Below are 19,039 nucleotides of genomic sequence, written 5' to 3' on the forward strand. Positions count from 1 at the left end.
ACACATTCTGGCGAGCGGCAGTTAAAGAATCAGCTGTGCCATGTGACACCTGTCCTGGTGGCGAGATGTATCGTGCAAGGGCGAGGGGACTGTAAAAGAATCTGTAAAATAACGGTAAGCTGGAAATGCGACGTCTATACGAAACCGGTGATAAAGCGGAGGCTGCTTTTAATGAAGATACGCTGATATCGCATGAATATGCCTGGCGAATTTGAACCTAGTAGCACGATTTTGAACAGATTAAATGGCATTGGAGCGGCAAATTTCATGCGGGCACCAGATGGGAGAATCATATTCGAGTTTATTTCTGATAAAAGATTTACGTGTTAAATATTTATGTGAGCATGAGCCTGTAGTAAGTGACGTTTAAAAAATGCTAGTTTTGATTAGCAGGTATTATAACGTTGTTAATATGTAAACACCAATCGACGTCGTTAGATATAGTGAGGCCTAGGTATTTGAAGAATTTAACTTATTCCATAGTTTGCAATGGATTACATTAGAGGAGATGAGCGGATTGCGACGGGGGTTATTGACATAACCATGCACTTAGAAGGGTTTAATAGCAGTGGCCAGTCGTCGCACCAATATTGAATATTGCTTAGGTTATTTTGAAGCAAAACTTCTTCATTAGCATTAGTTATAGTGCGAAAGACAACACAGTCGTCAGCGAATATGCGGATATTACTCGATACGCAAGGAGGCAGATCAATAATATATATCATGAAAAGGAGGGGACTTAACACCGAGCCTTGTGGAACGCCTGATGTCACTGAAAGTGGATTAGAAGCATTGTCTTAATTTGCACAAATTGAGAGCGGATAGTCAGAAATTGTTTAGTCCATCTTAGAACAATAGGATGGAGGTTAAGGTGTGAAAGGTTTAGCAGCAGCCGTTGATGAGTTATCTTGTCGAATGATTTAGCGAAGTCAAGATAAATTGCGTCAGTCTGTGTATTAGTATCGATATTTAAATCTAAGTCATTGGATTTCACATGACAGTCCTATGCAGAAACGATGCTGTCAAGAAGAAAAAAGGTTATTAGAGTCAAGAAAAGCCATTATGTGACAGAATATGACACGTTTCATGAGTTTCTAAGCGATGCTTCTGAAATTTGGGCCGTAGTTTAGTGGTGAATTGCCTGATTCGTAGACTGGAACGATTTTTCCGCCCTTCCATCAGTCAGTAGGTGACCAGTGGTTAATGTCTGGGTAAGCAGCAAAGTTTAAAAAATGGTGGTTTTAGTAGTTTTTAAGTAATTTTGTCAGGGCTAACAAATTATGACCGTTTAGACCGATCTCACCAGCTAGTTTCACTACGCCACCGCTGCCGTGATGCATGCCGGTAGTTGTAGTCATCCGTCCGCGCGCCCGTGTATTCGTTGCTGCGGCGGGCCGCACCGCAGTGAGATTTATTAACTTTCATTTATTTTCCGCGATGGGTGGATTCACATGTTGTGTTCCTGGATGCTTCAACAACAGTTCGAAACGAAAGGGCCTCGGATTTTACGTGTTCCCGAAAGAGACGAAGCTTCGGCAGCTTTGGCTGCAGCGTATCAACAGAGCTGGACAGCGTGGCAAGTAAGTCTGTCTTTTGTTGTTTTTTGCTGCGTTAGGGCATTTAGCTTACTCAGTTCAGATTAGCCGATCGACTTGACTTAAAATAAAGTGTAGCGAGGCACGTATAAAAGTGTATTTTCCACGGTAAGCGCAGATACCTTCATGTCACAGCCGCGATACAGTCCGGCCATGTCGGCCGGCGTCTTCCGAACTTCCTATGCTGAAAAAGGTATTTCATCGCGCGTATATTTATATAAAGAATAATCGTATCAGGTGCTGTACATTTACAAAACAGGAGAGCGCGCGCGGCGTTCGAAACGCTTGTGCGGCGTGTTTATCCGGAACGCGAGACTAATAATATTGATGCGATTATGGTATGCGCGTTTCATTAGGCATCAGTGCTACGGCAGAGGCTGTTTCAGGGTGTTGTATTAATCGCGCATATAACAGAGGAAGCCTGTCAGCATGCCCATATCGCAAATGTTTCGTAATAATTTGTGACGATATTTTTTAAACTTGATTTTAGCCTACACTTGATCATTTACGATCTCTTGCGTGCACTATCACCGGGATCACCTACTCGGCGCAGTGCATGTTGATGACGCTCACGTTAGGCAAATCGCGGAGCGAGTCGCTGGTTAGAAATCCGCTCCACAAACTTCCACCCACCACGCTAGTGGCGCAAATCCAGAAAAATCGTACTTTTTTTTTATGGGGGGGGGAAGGGGGGCTCGGTGAACAAACGTTTCAGCTTCATTCCCCAGCATGTATACCTGTTAATAGTAGCCTCCCACGATTCACTCCTGGAAACTTTCTTGCATTGTAAAGCGTCATTATGTTTGGGATGACTTATTTATAATTAACATAACCATAGCCTGACAATCAGATTCACAATTTATCATCAGCGGCTTCCGCCAAACTGTCAACATTTACTTACCGTCAACTGTTTACTTACTTTTTAATTTAAAGCCAATCATAATAAACATTTGCAACACATCAGGAGCACCCCGTAACATTTTGGAAAGTTCGTACTCTTCAGTGCTTTTTGAAAGAGAAAGCAGCTTTCACTTTTGTACTTTGTTTCTGCTCTTTGAAAGTGCTTTGGGAGGCACTTGCAAGGCATGCACGAACACAAGGGGTGTCAGAAATCCCCATGATTTATGCCACTGCACCACCTTACCACAAAAGGACAAAAAATACGACATTTTTTGCAGGTTCTCAAAGTTCGTGCCCACAACAGGCCACAGAGTTTGCGGCGAACACTTCGAAGGAGGGAAGAAAACGTATATGGTTCGGGTACCGACAGTCTTTCCACTTAAGCAAAAATTATAAAGAAGCGTCGACAAATTCAAGTGAAGGTATGAAAGTCCATTTTTTATGGCAAGGCATCACTCAGCATGCACATAATTTAAACGTAGCAGCTGACAGAGTACGTTGTGACAAATAAGTAGATTATTTATTCATTACACCAGTGTGTTGACACGAATTTCTGCTACTTTTTCTATACACCTTGGAGAAGAATGATTTGCTGTGGCAGAGTTTTCCCATTAAAGGAATTTGCCAGTGCTATAGCTCTTTAAATATCTTCTTTATGTAATGAGATTTCTTCTTTACTTTCCACTGATACAGCGCACTCTACCTGCCAACCGTGTTGAAGTGCAACAGCCACACAGCGAGGAAACATCAAATGATGAAAACAGCACCGACTTGTGCAGTGCCACTGAGAACACTGCTTGTGATACATTCGAAGAACACTCATATACATATCATGAGCACAATGAAAATGATCTGCTAAAGAAGCAGCAAGAATCCATTCACCATCTTGAGCAGGAACTAGAAAAAGCTAAAGCAGTAATTACTGCATTGAAGAAGGAGTTAGAGGAGAAAACAAAGGCTAATGCAGATTCAGCAAGGCTGTATAACCGCCTTCAGCAAAAGAACAGATGTTTGGTGCTTGAAATATCACGTTTGAGTGGTTGCCTCAGAAAGGCCTCCAAAACAAAAAGAACAGAGTTTGAATACGATGTCTTGGCTCAGAACGAAAAGAGACTGCGCTACTATACTGGATTCGCATCACGCCTGCATTTGGAGGCATTTTGGTCGCTGTTAGAAGACGACGTGAACAGCCTGCAATTTTGGAATATGAAAGGAACTGCAAATGAAGACAGAAAGTTTCTGCTGCCGCTCAAGACACAGTTAATAATTGTGCTTATGAGACTTCGGCTGGGACTTGACGGAGCCGACCTTGCATTCAGGTGAGCTAACCCTGTTCTTGACTGTCAACCTCTCTGCTGTCATTCAAATATACATGTTCTCTAAATGAAGTGGTATTCCTTAGGTGCAAAGGAAATGCAACATGTTTTCTCATCATTGTAACTTTTGCATTAATTTATAATGCTTACAACATGCACATGTAAACTATCATGCTATAATGCAAGGATAGGACTTAACAAGGAATATTATTGGAGTTTAGTTTTTCGACAAAGTGACTTTTTTCTATAGCTGCTGCCCTGAACGACAAGTGCCTCCCATGGCACTAGTTAAAGGACTCCTAATCCACACAGTGGTTGAAATTTAGTTGTGTTGTTGCAGTTGCACATGAGACTACAACGAACATGTTCCTTTGAGAATGTTTTGAAGTAATGCTGTAATAGTGGAGTTAAGCGTGTTTGATATCTAAATGCGGCCCTCGCTCGTTTCACTCTTTCCTTCGCTACACCCCGTACATTGGCTCATCTCTTCTCTTGGCTGATGGTTCCTACTTGCTGAGCAAGGAGGATAAGCAGGGAGGACACATACTTGCAGGCAGACAAACGGGCTCTTTCTGCTGTTGACGTGACCAGGTTCTCCTGGTGACGTCGCAACCAATGCTGGGAATGGCGAATGACCCAGAGAGGAACACTGCATTGTTTATTTTTATTTTGTGGTGCACCTGCGGCACATGGTACTGCTGTGTTTGATACCGATGATTGTGACATTCCGAATTCGATGCATGCATTTACTTGAAATGTTAAAAAATAAAGGAGATAGTTTAGGGGCTCTTCAATTTTCCTACGAGTGCCCGTCACTTCAACCCTCCATCTTCTAGCTGCTTCTTGCATTGTTTTAATATGATACAAGACAGAACATTGTGGAAGTCTCTCTTCATTTACAGGTTTGATGTGTCGGAGAGCACGGTGTCCCGCCTATGGGTAACCTGGCTTGACTTCCTACACAACAAGCTACGCCAGGTATGCAAAAACACTTTTAAGTTGACAGTCACATAATCATCGTTACTACGTTATTTGTATAAAAAGACGCCTATTTTCACATTGATGTGAGAAAAAGTCTAGTCCATGGTGTGGTACAACCTAACGGAATGTCTGAAGTTATTGATACTCGTAGGCACTTTCAAGATGTGTTGTGAGAATACGATAGATTTCAGCCTGCAATACAATATTGCCAACTAAACAGTGTATGTGTGCTATTTCAGCTACACAATGCATGTACACAGCAATACACTGTTAAAGGGAACACCTGAGCGTATGGCTGCTGGTTGACACCACGGTTAGCCGGTGGCTGCAACGAGTTTTGCGCGGGCACCATGATCACCATGCGTGATGCTCTTCGAATGAAGCTTGGACTTGTTGTGCCTATACAGAATGAGTGAAACTGCCTTGATCTTGGTTGTCAAATTATCCAGAGATTGGACTGGTTTTTTTTTCAGAGAAAGAATACGAGAGTTCAAGTTGGAAGGGAAAGGTGTCATGCCTACAGAATCTAGCTTTATGGATAAGCCAGTTGCTAATTCCATAGATCCATATGTCTGATCGCATGATTAAGGTAGGAAGAACGCCTCGATTTAGATGTATTCTCTTCAGCAGAAAATAATTTGTGTCTCATTTGCATGGCAGTGGACAGAAATATTGAAAATGTGACTTAAGAATAACATGCGTGCCGTTCACAGCGGCTGGTTGGCAATTGTGGGAAGGGCGTTACTTGTGAGCTTTTGCTGTCATATTGGTTCATGTAAGTCATTATTTTTGTGCTGCGATGCAGTAGAGTATTTCTTTCCTCAATGCAAATAAGTTTAATAAATAAAAACGTGACACCGCAAACAAGTTTATGCACGACGTCAACTGAAAATAAGGATGTAATCATGCAAGTGTAATGATGTAGCAGTGTCACAAATGTACAATAATAATAATATCTGGGGTTTTACGTCCCAAAACCACGATATGGTTATGAGAGACCGTAGTAGAGGGTTCCAGAAATTTTGACCATCTGGTGTTCTTTAACATGCACTGACATCACACAGTACACAGGCCTCAACCATTTCGCCTCCACCAAAGTGCGACCGTCGCGGCCGGGATCGAACCCGCGACCTTTGGGTCAGCTGCCGAGCACCATAGCCACTGTACCACCGAGGCGGACCACGAATGTATAAAGAAGGGATGACACCAGTCCTCTCTTAACTGAAGCGTTAAGGAAAAATTTTACAAAATTATATACGAAATGGATATGTGCCAATATACTAATTATTTGGGAAACAAAGCTTATCGCAAAAACGCCATAAACAATAAGCATCATTCCGTATATTGTACAAGTGTCGGCACTCGTGTCTTCACTTTTCTGTGCCTATTTGTTGCACTGCTTCAAAATGAAAATGTAGACTGACTTCCCGAGCTCTGTTCACAAGAGCAGCAGTTCGGGAGAGTTGCATGTTGTCGCTTCTCACAAATTCAGTTTTAAGGCATATTTTAAATTGAATATAAGTGAGTACTTTTGATGCTTTATATTTTGCCATGGTGTTATCCACACAAACATGGTTCTGTGGAATGAAGAAGCTTTTTTTTTATCGCATGATGCAGGTGCCCACATGGATGCCACCAGATCTGTGTGACAAGTATCGCCCACAAGCCTTCCTTTCCAAGGGATTCAACACCGTGGACGGTATCCTCGACTGCACAGAGATCTTCATTGAAACACCGTCATCTTTTCGCGTTCAAAGTGAGACGTATTCGTTGTACAAGAAGCACAATACCGCCAAGGGACTGATTGTTTGCAGCCCCAACGGATTTGTGACATTTGTCTCGGACCTAGCACCTGGCCGTTTGTCGGACAAGGCCTTGACCAATCACAGTGGAATCTTAGATAAATTCACTCCTGGGCGCAGCATCATGGCCGATAGGGGATTCACTATTGCAGATGAATGTAAGACACGTTCGTTAGGTCTCAACATTCCTCCTTTTATGGGTGGACGGCCGCAGCTGTCAGAAAAAGACGAAGAGGAAACAAGACGAATCGCAAGCGTGCGAATACATGTTGAGAGAGTCATCAGGAGGGTGAAAACCTTCAGAATACTATCACAGATTTTCCCAAACAGTATGGCTGAACAACTCAACAAAGTGTGGCAGATCTGTGCCCTGTTGTCTAACTTCATTGATTCACCTTTGCTGAAAACTACACCCAGCTGAACACTAGAAAAACTGCTTTTTGAGATGGTCAGGAAAATTTAGACATTGTCAAAAGTTAATGCCAAACTCTTGTTTCAGTGGCTCCATTGTGTGCGTCTCTGCTCCTTGATCTTCCCGTAAAAATTTGTACAGCAAAAGCTTGTTGATTCATATCTCACAGGACCGAAAAAATATCCGAATTGACTAAATTCTGAATTATCGAAAGTATCAAGAAAAAAAATTAAGTGTGTGAAATGTCAATACACTTCTATTTTCTTGACGAATAAGTAAATCCTGCACTTTTCATAAGAGCAGTTTAAAAGCAGTAATTTTCGCCACTTGTGACCTTGTCTACAATGTAACCGCGGCTCACGACCTTCCTGTCTTCACTAACCCGAAACGTGCTACCTCAAAATTAACTGGAAACATTGTTCCCATACAGTTCACGCTGATGGCAGTAGTGATGCAGATTGCACCACCTCGTTTCGGTTGCCTGCGAACACTGTTGTCGCTCCTTTGCACCACACGATTGTGGTGCTTCGTGTGGGGTGCGCTTTGAGAATCGTCCGAATTAACCGGGTTGCGGCCAATCGTGACCGAATTAAGGAGGGTTTGATTCCATTAAACAACACTTATGCTGGCCGGGACCAGAGAGCGCGCCTGAATTATCTGATTTTACGAATTAATGGCTTTCAAATTAACAAGATTTTACTGTATTTATTAATATGCGAGATTAGCACTCATGTCCTAACCTCACATGTTTTCAGTTAGCTAGCACTTTTTCATTCAGACATCTGAATACTTCTGCATGATCAAACAAGGGCATGCGCTAGAAGGAAAGTGATGTATTTGCTTGTTTTGTGAAAGTGATGGCACAGTGACCAGCACTTTCAAGAGACTGTCAGCAATGATGTTCAGGGACTGTTCGTTGCCTAAGTGATGTCTTGCATTAATGTATCAATATGTCCTTGCACTGTTGATTGCAGGAAAGGTTTACGCACTGCTATGCACGTTACGCACATGTGTGATAACTTCTTTGATATATGTTCAACCAGTGGCTGCCATATGAAAGAATTTCAGCGTACAATTAAATTATCAGTGTTCCCACACATGATCCAACAGTCTCCCTCTGTGCTCATGAGCTGCTTGAACTATGCCAGTACAAGATAACTGTGTTTACTTTGTTTCTGTCCACCTCTTGTAAATTATGCGTTAATGCCCTCTGAATAATAAAGTGAATACTCTCCTATGTACAGTTTCATTGCTTTATCTAAACGTTGCTGCTAGTGTAAGTGTCTCAACATCTTGAAACTTAACGAAAGACAAAACCATTCTTAGGCGCTCAAAGCGAAGACACGTTCGACCTCCTACAGTTAGGAATAAAGCTTTTTCTACGGTTTTTCTTTCAAACAAAACTACTGTTCACGTGGTTGTGTCGGTGAAGACGCAAACAATCTAACCAGTACAGAATGAGTTGTTTATTGGGGTGTACTTGTGGTGAGAAAATATATTATTCACAGTGCAGGCAAAAAACACTTGCAGTACAGAGATAGTGGCAAGACACATGCTTTGTGCTGAGCAGTGGTAATATGAGCAGGTCACATAAAAATAATCGCATGGGCTGCAGCAGATGGCAAACTTCAGGTAGCACGCAGGAACAGTTCTTCCGTCATGCCACCAAGCATGACATCATAGTCCAGTACACCAATATGTCCACATACATCGCAAGGTCCTAAGTACCATCACAAATGGTTCTCGCTATGTCGTATCAAGGTCCATAATCCAAACCAGTTGGTAGTCCTTGTGGCATCGTTGAGTGTCAATCCTTTGTTGGGTCTTGATATGCAGGAGGGCAAGCAGTCTTGCTTCTTTGGCTCATTTGTAGATAAATTGTGAGATCAAGATTGGCTTTGTTGGTGACATTTGGCCACATTGCACTGAACGTCATTGGGGTATTCCTCGCATAAACCAGCTTGAACGATGCATGTTCGCAGTTTCTTGTGTTACACAATGCATTTTCTATGGAGGTGAAAATGCCTGAGGCCTGTGTACTTAGATTTGGGTGCACGTTGAAGAACCCCAAGTGGCCGAAATTTCCAGAGCGCTCCACTACGGCGTGTCTCATAATCATATCGTGGTTTTGGGACATTAAGCCCCAACACTTATTATTACAGATAGAGAGCTGCTATGTAGCAGCTTTGTGCCACTCCTCGGCCAGATACATGATACATGGGATATATTGGTACCGAGGATAATTTTCTGCACACGTCATTAAAGTGAGATTACGCATAGTACATCATACACCAGCAGAATATAAATCATGCAGAAAGGGATGACAAAGAGGAACAGTAAATTTACACTGATTAAGAAAGCTGCCAATTTCCAGAGAAATAAGGCACCAGGTACTGGTCAGCAAAAAACTTGCAGCACTTCACCAGCTCAGTGAAGAATGCCTCATCAAAAAGTACAGGAACTTGCACACACTTTTCTTCACTGTACACGAAGAGGACACAACTCTTCAGACCGGTAACCCCCATTTGTGTCTGCACCTGGGTAAAATACCTGCTGCTGGCTTTGAGGCATCCACCACGCAGTTCATTCTTGCAAAATGCATCAATTCTCATGGGGCTTTTGATCTCCAAAAGGCGTGGTGCACAACAACTGCATGTAGCGATTCCGTCTGGGCTTGCCCCAAGGAAAGGATGGTTGCGGCATAAAAAAAGACCACACTGCCTCACGTCGATGTCCACGTGCTGTTTATTTTTTTCAAGGAAGGCCTTCCTTGCGCTGTCTTCGCATAAAAGGCCCCGCTTCATGGCATAAGTAGCACGCACTTTCTTACCCATGATAGTGCTTAGCAGAGAGCGCACATCATGGGGCCCCATCTTTCTTTTGCACGTACTATTCACCCATGTGTACACTCTATGCGCCGATGATGCAGTTATAATTCCTTTCCGGTAATGATGCCACATGGGTGATCCACTCTGGAGCCTTGTGGCATTCTCCACAGCATTCGCGTCATTAACTGTGTACTGGACTGCACTTCCAGCTTTTACAGCATCAAGCCATCGTTTCGGCATTCCTTTGTCTTCTTCAGCACAATTTGCTGTTTCTGCAATTCTCACGGGCAAGAAGTCGTTTGCCTCGAGAATGTCGGCAAAGCAGTCGAGGCCGCATTTCTTAAGATTGCCATGCAAGTTTATCAGGCTGGGTGTTTTCATCACCTTTCTGTCTGCTTTCAAAGATGAATACTGAATTCGTTTTTGGTGTCGTTCTGGTGCACAGCTGATCCTGTCGCAGGTGTCCTTGGAAAAGACTACATTCTCAAAATCTTCCGTGACCTTCCTGGGGTCTCTGGGGTGGTACCACTGTCTTTCTGTCTCTGTGCACGAGAGAGAGTCTGGCACAGATGCCAGATCATGCTGTGCAATGTACATTAAACCATACAAGACACAGCAGATGTGCTTGCACACTGCACCTTTGCCTGCAACGCAGGTGCAGCTCCCCGAAACTACCTCACCATCACATTTATACAACTTGATGGATGCCTTGTACAGGGTCCTAGTAGTCATGGAAGCTAGCACTTCTGCACGTACAACGGTCTCTGCACCACTGCCTTCCAAAAACTGCAGCTTCTGCAAATGTCCTGAAGTGAAGAGGCGTATCCCAGCATCTCGATGTTTTTGAGCACCTTTGCTTTCTATGTACCTGCATGAAATATTATAATGTCAGCATATGGTGTGCAACTTATTGAGTGCAGATGTACACCTGGAAAGATAAATAAAATGAATAATACCATTTTTATGGAATTGCAACTTATAACTGGAGTTCAAGAACTGTTCTGAAAGATTATAATTGTGTGGTAAATGACCCCTCAAGCTTCATAAAACAGTATCTCTCTCTCTCTCTGCCTTTTGTCACAGTGTACTGTGCTGAACAACTGAGTTAATGAATCAATCCAGCTGGTAAAGCATAAGCGATAACAAGCTACTGACCAAGGACAAGCACCTACCCGCAGCTCAACACTGCAAACACAGTTATATATCTGCAATCATAGGTCGGCAAAAAACATGGAGCTCACTCAGACTCACTCACAATTTATATATTGCGCTTAGGGCTCCCTCAGGCTGAGGCTTGCCAAAATTTTTCCTGAACTGGACTCACTCACACGAAATTTTTTTTCCCAACCGGACTCACTCGTACTCACACTCACGAAAATTTTACTCCCCCGGACTCACTCAAACTCAGACTCATGGCTCGATCTGAGTCTGAGTGAGTTGGACTGAGCTGACTCATGAGTGAGTTTGCCGACCTATGTCTAGAATACACTAAAAGCAAACTGGGAACACAGAAGGCAAACAATTTCTGTCAGAGTGAAAGCTCAATCCTTGAGAATGTCTGAAACGTCAGCATTTGACGCAGCAGCGCTTCAGTAAATGAGAAAAGACCAGTGTGAGGATTTTTTATTATGTCACAGACTTAACTGGCTTACTCCAAACTCGCAGTGTGCTGGCAGGTTTCCACGTGCCTTTATGAACTCTCACATTTTTGAGGAATGCTGAAGGATTAAGTGGAATCATGCGCGTGTGTCAGACACTGTTTGCTGATAGTAGGCCTCCCATAGTTTGCGACACATTCTGGTACTACATGACAGGACATTACCTGGCATGTCCAGCAGATTTGGAGCACTCACTCGTTAAGCAAGCTTATTATTTTGCAGTGTGTAAGTGCAGTTTTATGTTGCACACACTGACTGTTTGCCGGATGCTTTCATGACCTGCCCCTTTTTGTAGGTTTATTATGTAGTTGTTTTTTCTCTTTCTGTGCTTCCAGTTTTGTTTGTGTTCAAATCCTTCCTATTTGTCATCCCTTTTTTTTCATCTTTGTAGTAAAATATTAAATTCTTGCACTGCACTTTTTGTATACAGGTGTTTGTTACTCTGTAACCTCCCTGAAAAAATGTCCTTGTGATGCTACAACAGGTCCAAATAAATAATTAGGTAATGATATGTGCCATGCAGATGTTTATACCACTCTGTGGATGTGCTTGCTGAAAATTCAATGTCATTTAAGTCAAGCTGCTGCGTGCAAGAGCTGAAAGTTAACGAATGCTGTCTGTCTTAAAAGCCCCGTGGCATTCAAAAAGTTGGCACATACTATTTCATATTTTCGTTATTGTTCCGAAAGGCTCAGATTATTTCTACATTCATTGCCATGTCATAATTTTGCTTCTCAACGTGCTTGAAGGAGAAATTTCATAGGTGTTATTTGTCAACAAACATTTTGTGGTGGCATAATCACCCTAAGAAAGGTTACTTATGTGTTCTGGCAAGGGGACGCACTGAAAAACAAGCTTTAACCCATGTCTCGGCTTATTTATAAATTGGTTCCATTTTAACACAATGTTGTACATACCTATAGATGTGTTCTTTTCCAAAGAATGGGTTCAGTGACTTTGTCTGACTGGTCCACTTTTCCTGGTTGTCGGTTATAGGTCTACATGCCATGATCACGATATACAGGCCTGCGACAAAACAATATTTAGCATACTGCAACCTACCATAGTCAAGTGCTAACACACTTTTATGAGCTTGTCATATAATAAAATTTCATAAGCCAAAGGTTTATATGGCGTGATTATTCTTACTGTTTCAACCGTACTCTTAGATGACCACACTACGAGGACCAGCACACATGCAGCTAACTCCCACAGCCATATGCTGCTTAAAGTGCTAACTTGGTCGTCTTCCACAAACAAAGCTCCACTGAAAACGTAGCTGCTTTTGGAAAGTGCTAGCAACAAACTATCCATACACAATAACCATCAATGCAAAAGGAATGATGATGCAGCACGAACGCGGCACGAACTACGGTTCCGTAAAATTTCAAGTGCTTGGGCGAGCACGTTTTTCCGTGAGCGACGAATTTTTCTTAGCCCTTAAAGCACATGCCCATCAGTGGCTAGCTACCCATGATAACCGATGCAGCACGAACGCGGCACGAACTACGGCTCCGTAAAATTTCAAGTGCTTGGGCGAGCACGTTTCTCCGCGAGCGACAAATTTTTCTTAGCACATTCCAGTCAGTGGCTAGCTACCCATGATGACCGATGCAGCAGAGACGGCTGCATGATAGCGAACTAGACAAATCGGCATTTCGCCACCCACTACACAGGCGTTCTCGGCTGCGCGTCACGATAATCTAATATGTAAAGCAGCCTTTCCATTTCCTATATTTCTCCTTGTTGCGTATCGCCTGGGTGGTGGTCAGAGCGACGGTACGTAGGCGCGCGTAATCGGCGGGATCAGCTGACCGCTAAGGGCGCATTACAAGAACGGCAGAATCGAGCGCGCAACACAGCGACAACATATCGGACCTGCACTTCCGTGCGTCTTTACTGCTCGGTTTTTCAGTGCTCGGAAAGCTCCAACTGCACCACACTCGGAATGTGTTTAGCAAATGCCCGTCGCTAATGCAGCGAAATACGATCAGCGCGATGCTTCTCACTTCCGCGAAGCAGCCCATACAGCCTTTGGCAACTACCTTTACATTGCCTTACGTTGACTACACCACTTACATAATCTAAACGTTAACTGACGACCAGCTCAGGGTCACAAACCTCTCTGTTTCAGAATAAATGCACGGAAAGACCACGCCGGCTCGTCGGTTTATGCCGGGCCGATCCGGCCGCTACAGCTGTGCAATATAGCGTGATATTTTATAAACTACGCTGTAAGAAAGAATAAGCTTCGTTGAAACACTTACCTAGAAGGTCTGAGTAGTAATGTCAAGCACATGCGATGTTGATCGAAGTCGATTTTCTTCACACGGCGCAAGTTGATCGGAGAGTCCTGCAAACCGCAGCGGCACAAGCGCTCCGAGAACTACAACTAAGATAAGATGGCGGCCGGTCAGTCGTCGTCGAGCTTGCGCATGCGCAGTATGCTCGGTGACATCGGTCTAAAGGATAGATACCGTCTATGGAAAAAAAGATGTCACGCACATATGGCATTGTTGAAGTAGAAAAATCAGGAAGAAGCGTGTTGGACTGTAGGGTGAAAACCGATGAAGAAGTTTCGTTGTCGATGTCATTAGAACTCAGCCTATAAGGTTTTCTACTTCCGTGCGTGACGGAGAAATTTAGGCGCGCTATAAATGTCTTGATTATTTTCTAATAACAGTGGACACAAACATAACAGTGGACACAGGGACGCAATTAACGAATGCCAGCTGTTGTTATTGATACATAATATTCTGTTATTGAACTCCAGCTATTATTATTATTATTATTATTATTATTATTATTATTATTATTATTATTATTATTATTATTATTATTATTATTATTATTATTATTATTATTATTTCCAGGCAAAATTAATTTCCTGGAAAGCAGATTCCGTACCTACTTATCGAAAGGAGAGGCTGTTTTCCGGCACACCGCGTGCCCAGCTCATCAATGTACTTTATCAACAAAGGCTCCCTGGGTGCCGCCACCTTAGGCTGTTGTAAATATACGTGCCCCCCGCAAATGCATGCGAAGGGAACGACGTCACCGTTCCAACTGGCCAGAAAGGAGGTGCTCCTTCTCTCCGCTGAAAAGGTCTGTCCAAGCGATCCTGTCACAATCCTGTCATCCTGTCAAGAACGTGAAGCCCTTCGGCAATACAGTACCCCGTAGGTATTTAGCAATAATGCGATTTCTCGAACGCATTGAATTCCGAACAGTGTCATTTGCTTTGTCGCCTTTCGGAAGATAGCGTGGTGCAACAGTCCTTCGCAATTGGCGCCATCAACAAAAGGCCTAAACAGCGAGCTTTCTAAAAATATTTTCTCTCTAGCTGCTGTGAGGACAGCGCCATTTCAATTCTTTTGCGGCGATTATCTTAGGGACGACCTAAAGGACTTAGTTGAGTGTCATGTGTCATCGGCGCAACTCCTTTATGTAGAGGGCCCTCCGGCGCATCAAAAAAGGTTTACGGCGGGGTACTTTCATTTTGCCCGCGTGCCAGGGGTGTGAGAGTATATGTTGTCTGAAGTAGAGCACCAAGTCGGGCTAGTTGGTTTAAAATTCATAATGAGGACTAAAAACTGCGCTAAAACACAAAGACAAAGACGAGGAAAACAGGACCTCGCGCGAGTCGTGTTTTTCTCGTCTGTGTGTTTAGCGCAATTTTAGTCTTCAATATTTCGCCTGTATCGCGGCCGCTAGACGGAAACGCACAGTTTTCCATTCCAGCGACCATGCCTGTACATTACGAGCGTCCTCGCGCGGTGTTTTCGTTTTTTATTATTATTATTATTATTGCAATTATGAATAGAAGAGACTGGTGTCATTCTGCCGGCACCGGCTACTCCTTCTCGCTTATCAGACAAATATGCAATAGAAATAATAAGGACACAAAATGTTATACAGTCAAAAACAAGTTGTGCAAACGCAGTACTATCGAACACCACATGAGTCTACAGTAATCAAGCAGAATGTTCAAATAGGTAAAATAAGTTCACATCTACTGTGTTCTTGCTTATGGTTCGCTCACGCCTCTATTGTTAGCTGACGATGCCACTGTGGTGTGTATTTAACAGGGTTATCAGGTGAATTAATCAGTGTAATTAGGCAATGTCGTAATGTTTCGCTTTTTATTTCATTATATTTTTGTAATAAATTCTGCTTCATGTGAAAATACCAACGAACACAGAACCTATTGTCGCGTAACCGACAACTAACAAGATAGTCACTGTCATGGTATAATGTTACTAGCTTTGTGCTAATACAGCCGAATGAATGCGACAGGAGCAGCCGCTGGGGGCGCCCTCACCCGTGTGGGGGCATCGGTGCGGAGCCGGCGCTGCAGTTCTATGGCACGCAACGGAAAAAACGTGATTAAATGTTCCCGTGAACGTTGATTCTATCTTCAGAGCAATATTACCTTCAGGTACATTCGGGGAAGCTCTAATACAGTGCAATTTAGCGTCGAATGAGGCATTGTAGCACGAAATTCGTCGGCAACAAACGCATGCTGCTTCCGCTGTGCGATATACTACCGCTATAAAAGCATGTTTCTTCCATTTTCTTAAAGCATCTAATGGAAATATGTGGATGATCCAGAGTTCTTCAAGGGCTCTGGCGGATATTAATGCCCTCGCAGAAGTACAGACGCTGCAACTCTTGAACGCGCTTATCAAATCTTTCAGTCTATACACCTGCTGTTTAGAAGCACACTTGTGTTGGGCTAGTCGGTTCATGTTCTTTCAGAAGCCACGGATGTTGGCTATTTCGCGCAAAGAAAAACACAAGGGAATGGTTAAGGGGAGCGCAAACTTCCGACTGTTTATTCCAAATTTACTGCAGTAGTATATATATGCAAACGCATGTGCAGAAAGCAAGGCATACAACGAACAGATGACGTTTTGTGCAATGCAATACATAGGTATAGACATGCGCAAAAGGGAGGCTCAAAGCGATCGGATACCATCTTAATCACAACATGCGATGCAAGAACGTGCTCTCTGCCTGCGAAAGGAACAATCAAGTGTCACTAATGCATATTTTATGTGAAAAGCTTCCAACAGTTCTCGAGCAGTGGTGTCCCTGCTTCTCGCCAGAATCTGAATTTTATGCAGATATGGCTCACACTTGTGGGAATTGCAGCGATCGTTGTGAGCCTGCCCTTTTGCGCATGTCTATACCTATGTATTGCATTATCTGTTCGTTGTATGCCTTGCTTTCTGCGCGTGCGTTTGCATATATATATATGACTGCAGTAAACTTGGAATAAACAGTCGAAAGGTTGCGCTCCTCTTGACCCTTCCCTTGTGTTTTCTTTGCGCGAAATAGCCACATCCGTGGCTTCTGAAAGAACACCTGGTGTTTGTATGCGAAGATATATTAAAGTAGCCTCGTATTTATCGAACCAACAGTCGGTTTGAATGAATCAGTACTTTGAATTTAGCAATTGAGCAGCACCAAGGAATACTTTCTACGGCTTTTCCCTGGTTTTGTGTTTTCTTTTGCGTTGGTTAATCACTACAGAGCCGTGCCGCGTTTAAAGTTCAGTCACTCATGCAATACTATGTAGTTTTCTCAGTGCTTTTTTTACTGTTCTTAAGGCGGAGGCCTTAGATGCCTCATCAAGCGCGAAAATTGACCGTCGGCACCGGCGGCGTCCCGCGTCAGCGGCGTCAACACGAGTAATGCGAAAAATCATCATCACATGATGACGTCACCATATGACGTCACAGATCACCAAGTTTGTGATGTGATCATGACGTCACGTAACATGGCCTCACACGATGACATCATCACATGACATCGTCTCTTTGCATTGCCTCCGTGATCGTTGGACCGATCACGGAGGCAAAATGCGAAAGATACCCTGTGGGTTTATTCCGCTCTTCAGTTGCGACTTCCACTAAATTATGTTCTTTGTTTCCCGCATTCGTAAGCGTCTCGGTCTTCATCAGGTGTGATTACATCTACAGTTAGCGTGTCTGAACCAGGCTTGTTTTGCACGATGGTTATGAATTCTTCATTGCTTCACCAAATTCAAACCTTATTATACCGGCGCTCGCAACCAAATATTTTTATTCAGTTCAGATGTTTGCTTTGATAAATATGCACACGACATACCTTGGTGTATCTTTTACGTTTTTGTTGTGTAGGCGAGCGAGCTCTGGACGTTTTTGCACTAGACAAATACGCCGGGAGGCTATCCAAAATCCTCGGTACAGCGTCCGGCAAAAGTTTCGGAACATCGCGCTGCGACGTCACACACCACCTCTCCGACTTGCCATTGGTGCACGCGAACAATGTCACTCTCATCGAAGTGCTTGTCACAGACACGCACATGCGGGGAGTAAAATGTGAAACCATCGGTTTCTCCTCGTGGCATAGCGCGCTTGCACATTTCCCGCCGTTCGCTGTCTCTGGGCAGCCAGAGCACCGTCACCTTTTCGTCATTTTCCTTGTCGTGATCGAATCCTAGGGTACGCGGCAGGTACGCGCCATCCTTTCCGACCCTCAGGCACAACACGCTAGGCACAATACAGGACATAAGGTGAAACTGCGCGCTGACTCGCCAAGATTTTTGCACTGACACCGGCAGCCGCCTTCGCTGCCGTCTGCCCGATGCCGGATGGATGGATGCTATGAGCGTCCCCTTTATAACGGGCCGGTGACATGTCTGCCACCAGGCTCGAAGGAAAAAAAAAGAAAAAAAACTTCCTTGTTTCATGTTGGCCTAATACCTTATCTACATTGGTTAAATCTATGTTATTATACCAAAAAATATAAATTCACGGTCTATCTCTCTGCCTCTTAAGGCAGAATGACCTTATTTTTCCCCCATTATTATTTTTGTTCTTTATCTACTTTTCTGCCACCAATACTCAACCGTCTCTTACTTATTTCTATCGCGGACGTGTTCAGCTTTCCATTGTTGTCCCTAAAACCCAAGGCTTCATGTAGACTCGTGCCCACACGTATACCTGGGTGAATATCGCCACATTCAATCAGTACATGTTCCATCGTTTCCTTAGTTCCCCCGCAGCATGTACATTGTTCTTCTTCGTTACTGAATCTCGCTTTATAACTACGCGTTCTAAGGCAGCCCGACCTTGCTTCAAACAGTAAAGCGCTTCCCCTTGAAGGGTAGGCTTGGGCTAGTTGGTAGGTCATGACAATTATTATAGCGCAAAGCAGACGAAGACAAAAAGGTTCACAAAGACGAGCGCTCACTTCCAACTGGGTTTATTGTGCAGAACACGAAAATATATAGGTGCAGAACCACGTGACAGTTTTTGTTTTTTAGTGATAGTTTTTTGTTTCTTGTTTTCTTGGTTTTTTGCTTTTTTTGCTTTTCCTTGATGTTTTCTTTGGTTTCTTTGTATGTCTTTGGTATTCTTTGCATTGCTCATCTTCTGTCACGTGGTTCTGCCACCTATATTTTCGTGTTCTGCACAATAAACCCAGTTGGAAGTTAGCGCTCGTCTTTGTGAACCTTTTTTGTCTTCGTCTTGCTTTGCGCTATAATAATTGTCTTCCCC

General features: G+C 43.4%; 2 protein-coding genes and 1 long non-coding RNA gene across 3 annotated transcripts in view; 1 reads left to right on the plus strand and 2 right to left on the minus strand.

Annotated features, from left to right (window-relative positions):
- Positions 1-19,039, minus strand: part of LOC119382224 (mucin-5AC) — a 260,979-nt gene that overhangs the window by 168,489 nt on the left and 73,451 nt on the right.
- Positions 1,347-3,346, plus strand: LOC119384072 (uncharacterized). The gene is made up of 3 exons (XR_005181846.2): positions 1,347-1,580; positions 2,774-2,917; positions 3,189-3,346. It is a non-coding gene; the product is annotated as an uncharacterized LOC119384072 (long non-coding RNA).
- Positions 9,209-13,826, minus strand: LOC125757304 (uncharacterized). The gene is made up of 3 exons (XM_049412756.1): positions 13,760-13,826; positions 12,410-12,518; positions 9,209-10,702 (listed from the first exon to the last, which is right to left on the minus strand). The coding sequence occupies exons 2-3, from the start codon at positions 12,499-12,501 to the stop codon at positions 9,358-9,360; spliced, it is 1,437 nt and encodes a 478-aa protein (XP_049268713.1). The 5' UTR covers positions 12,502-12,518; positions 13,760-13,826; the 3' UTR covers positions 9,209-9,357.

The sequence above is a fragment of the Rhipicephalus sanguineus genome, chromosome 2, assembly GCF_013339695.2.
Source record: "Rhipicephalus sanguineus isolate Rsan-2018 chromosome 2, BIME_Rsan_1.4, whole genome shotgun sequence".
NCBI classification, from domain to species: domain Eukaryota; kingdom Metazoa; phylum Arthropoda; class Arachnida; order Ixodida; family Ixodidae; genus Rhipicephalus; species Rhipicephalus sanguineus.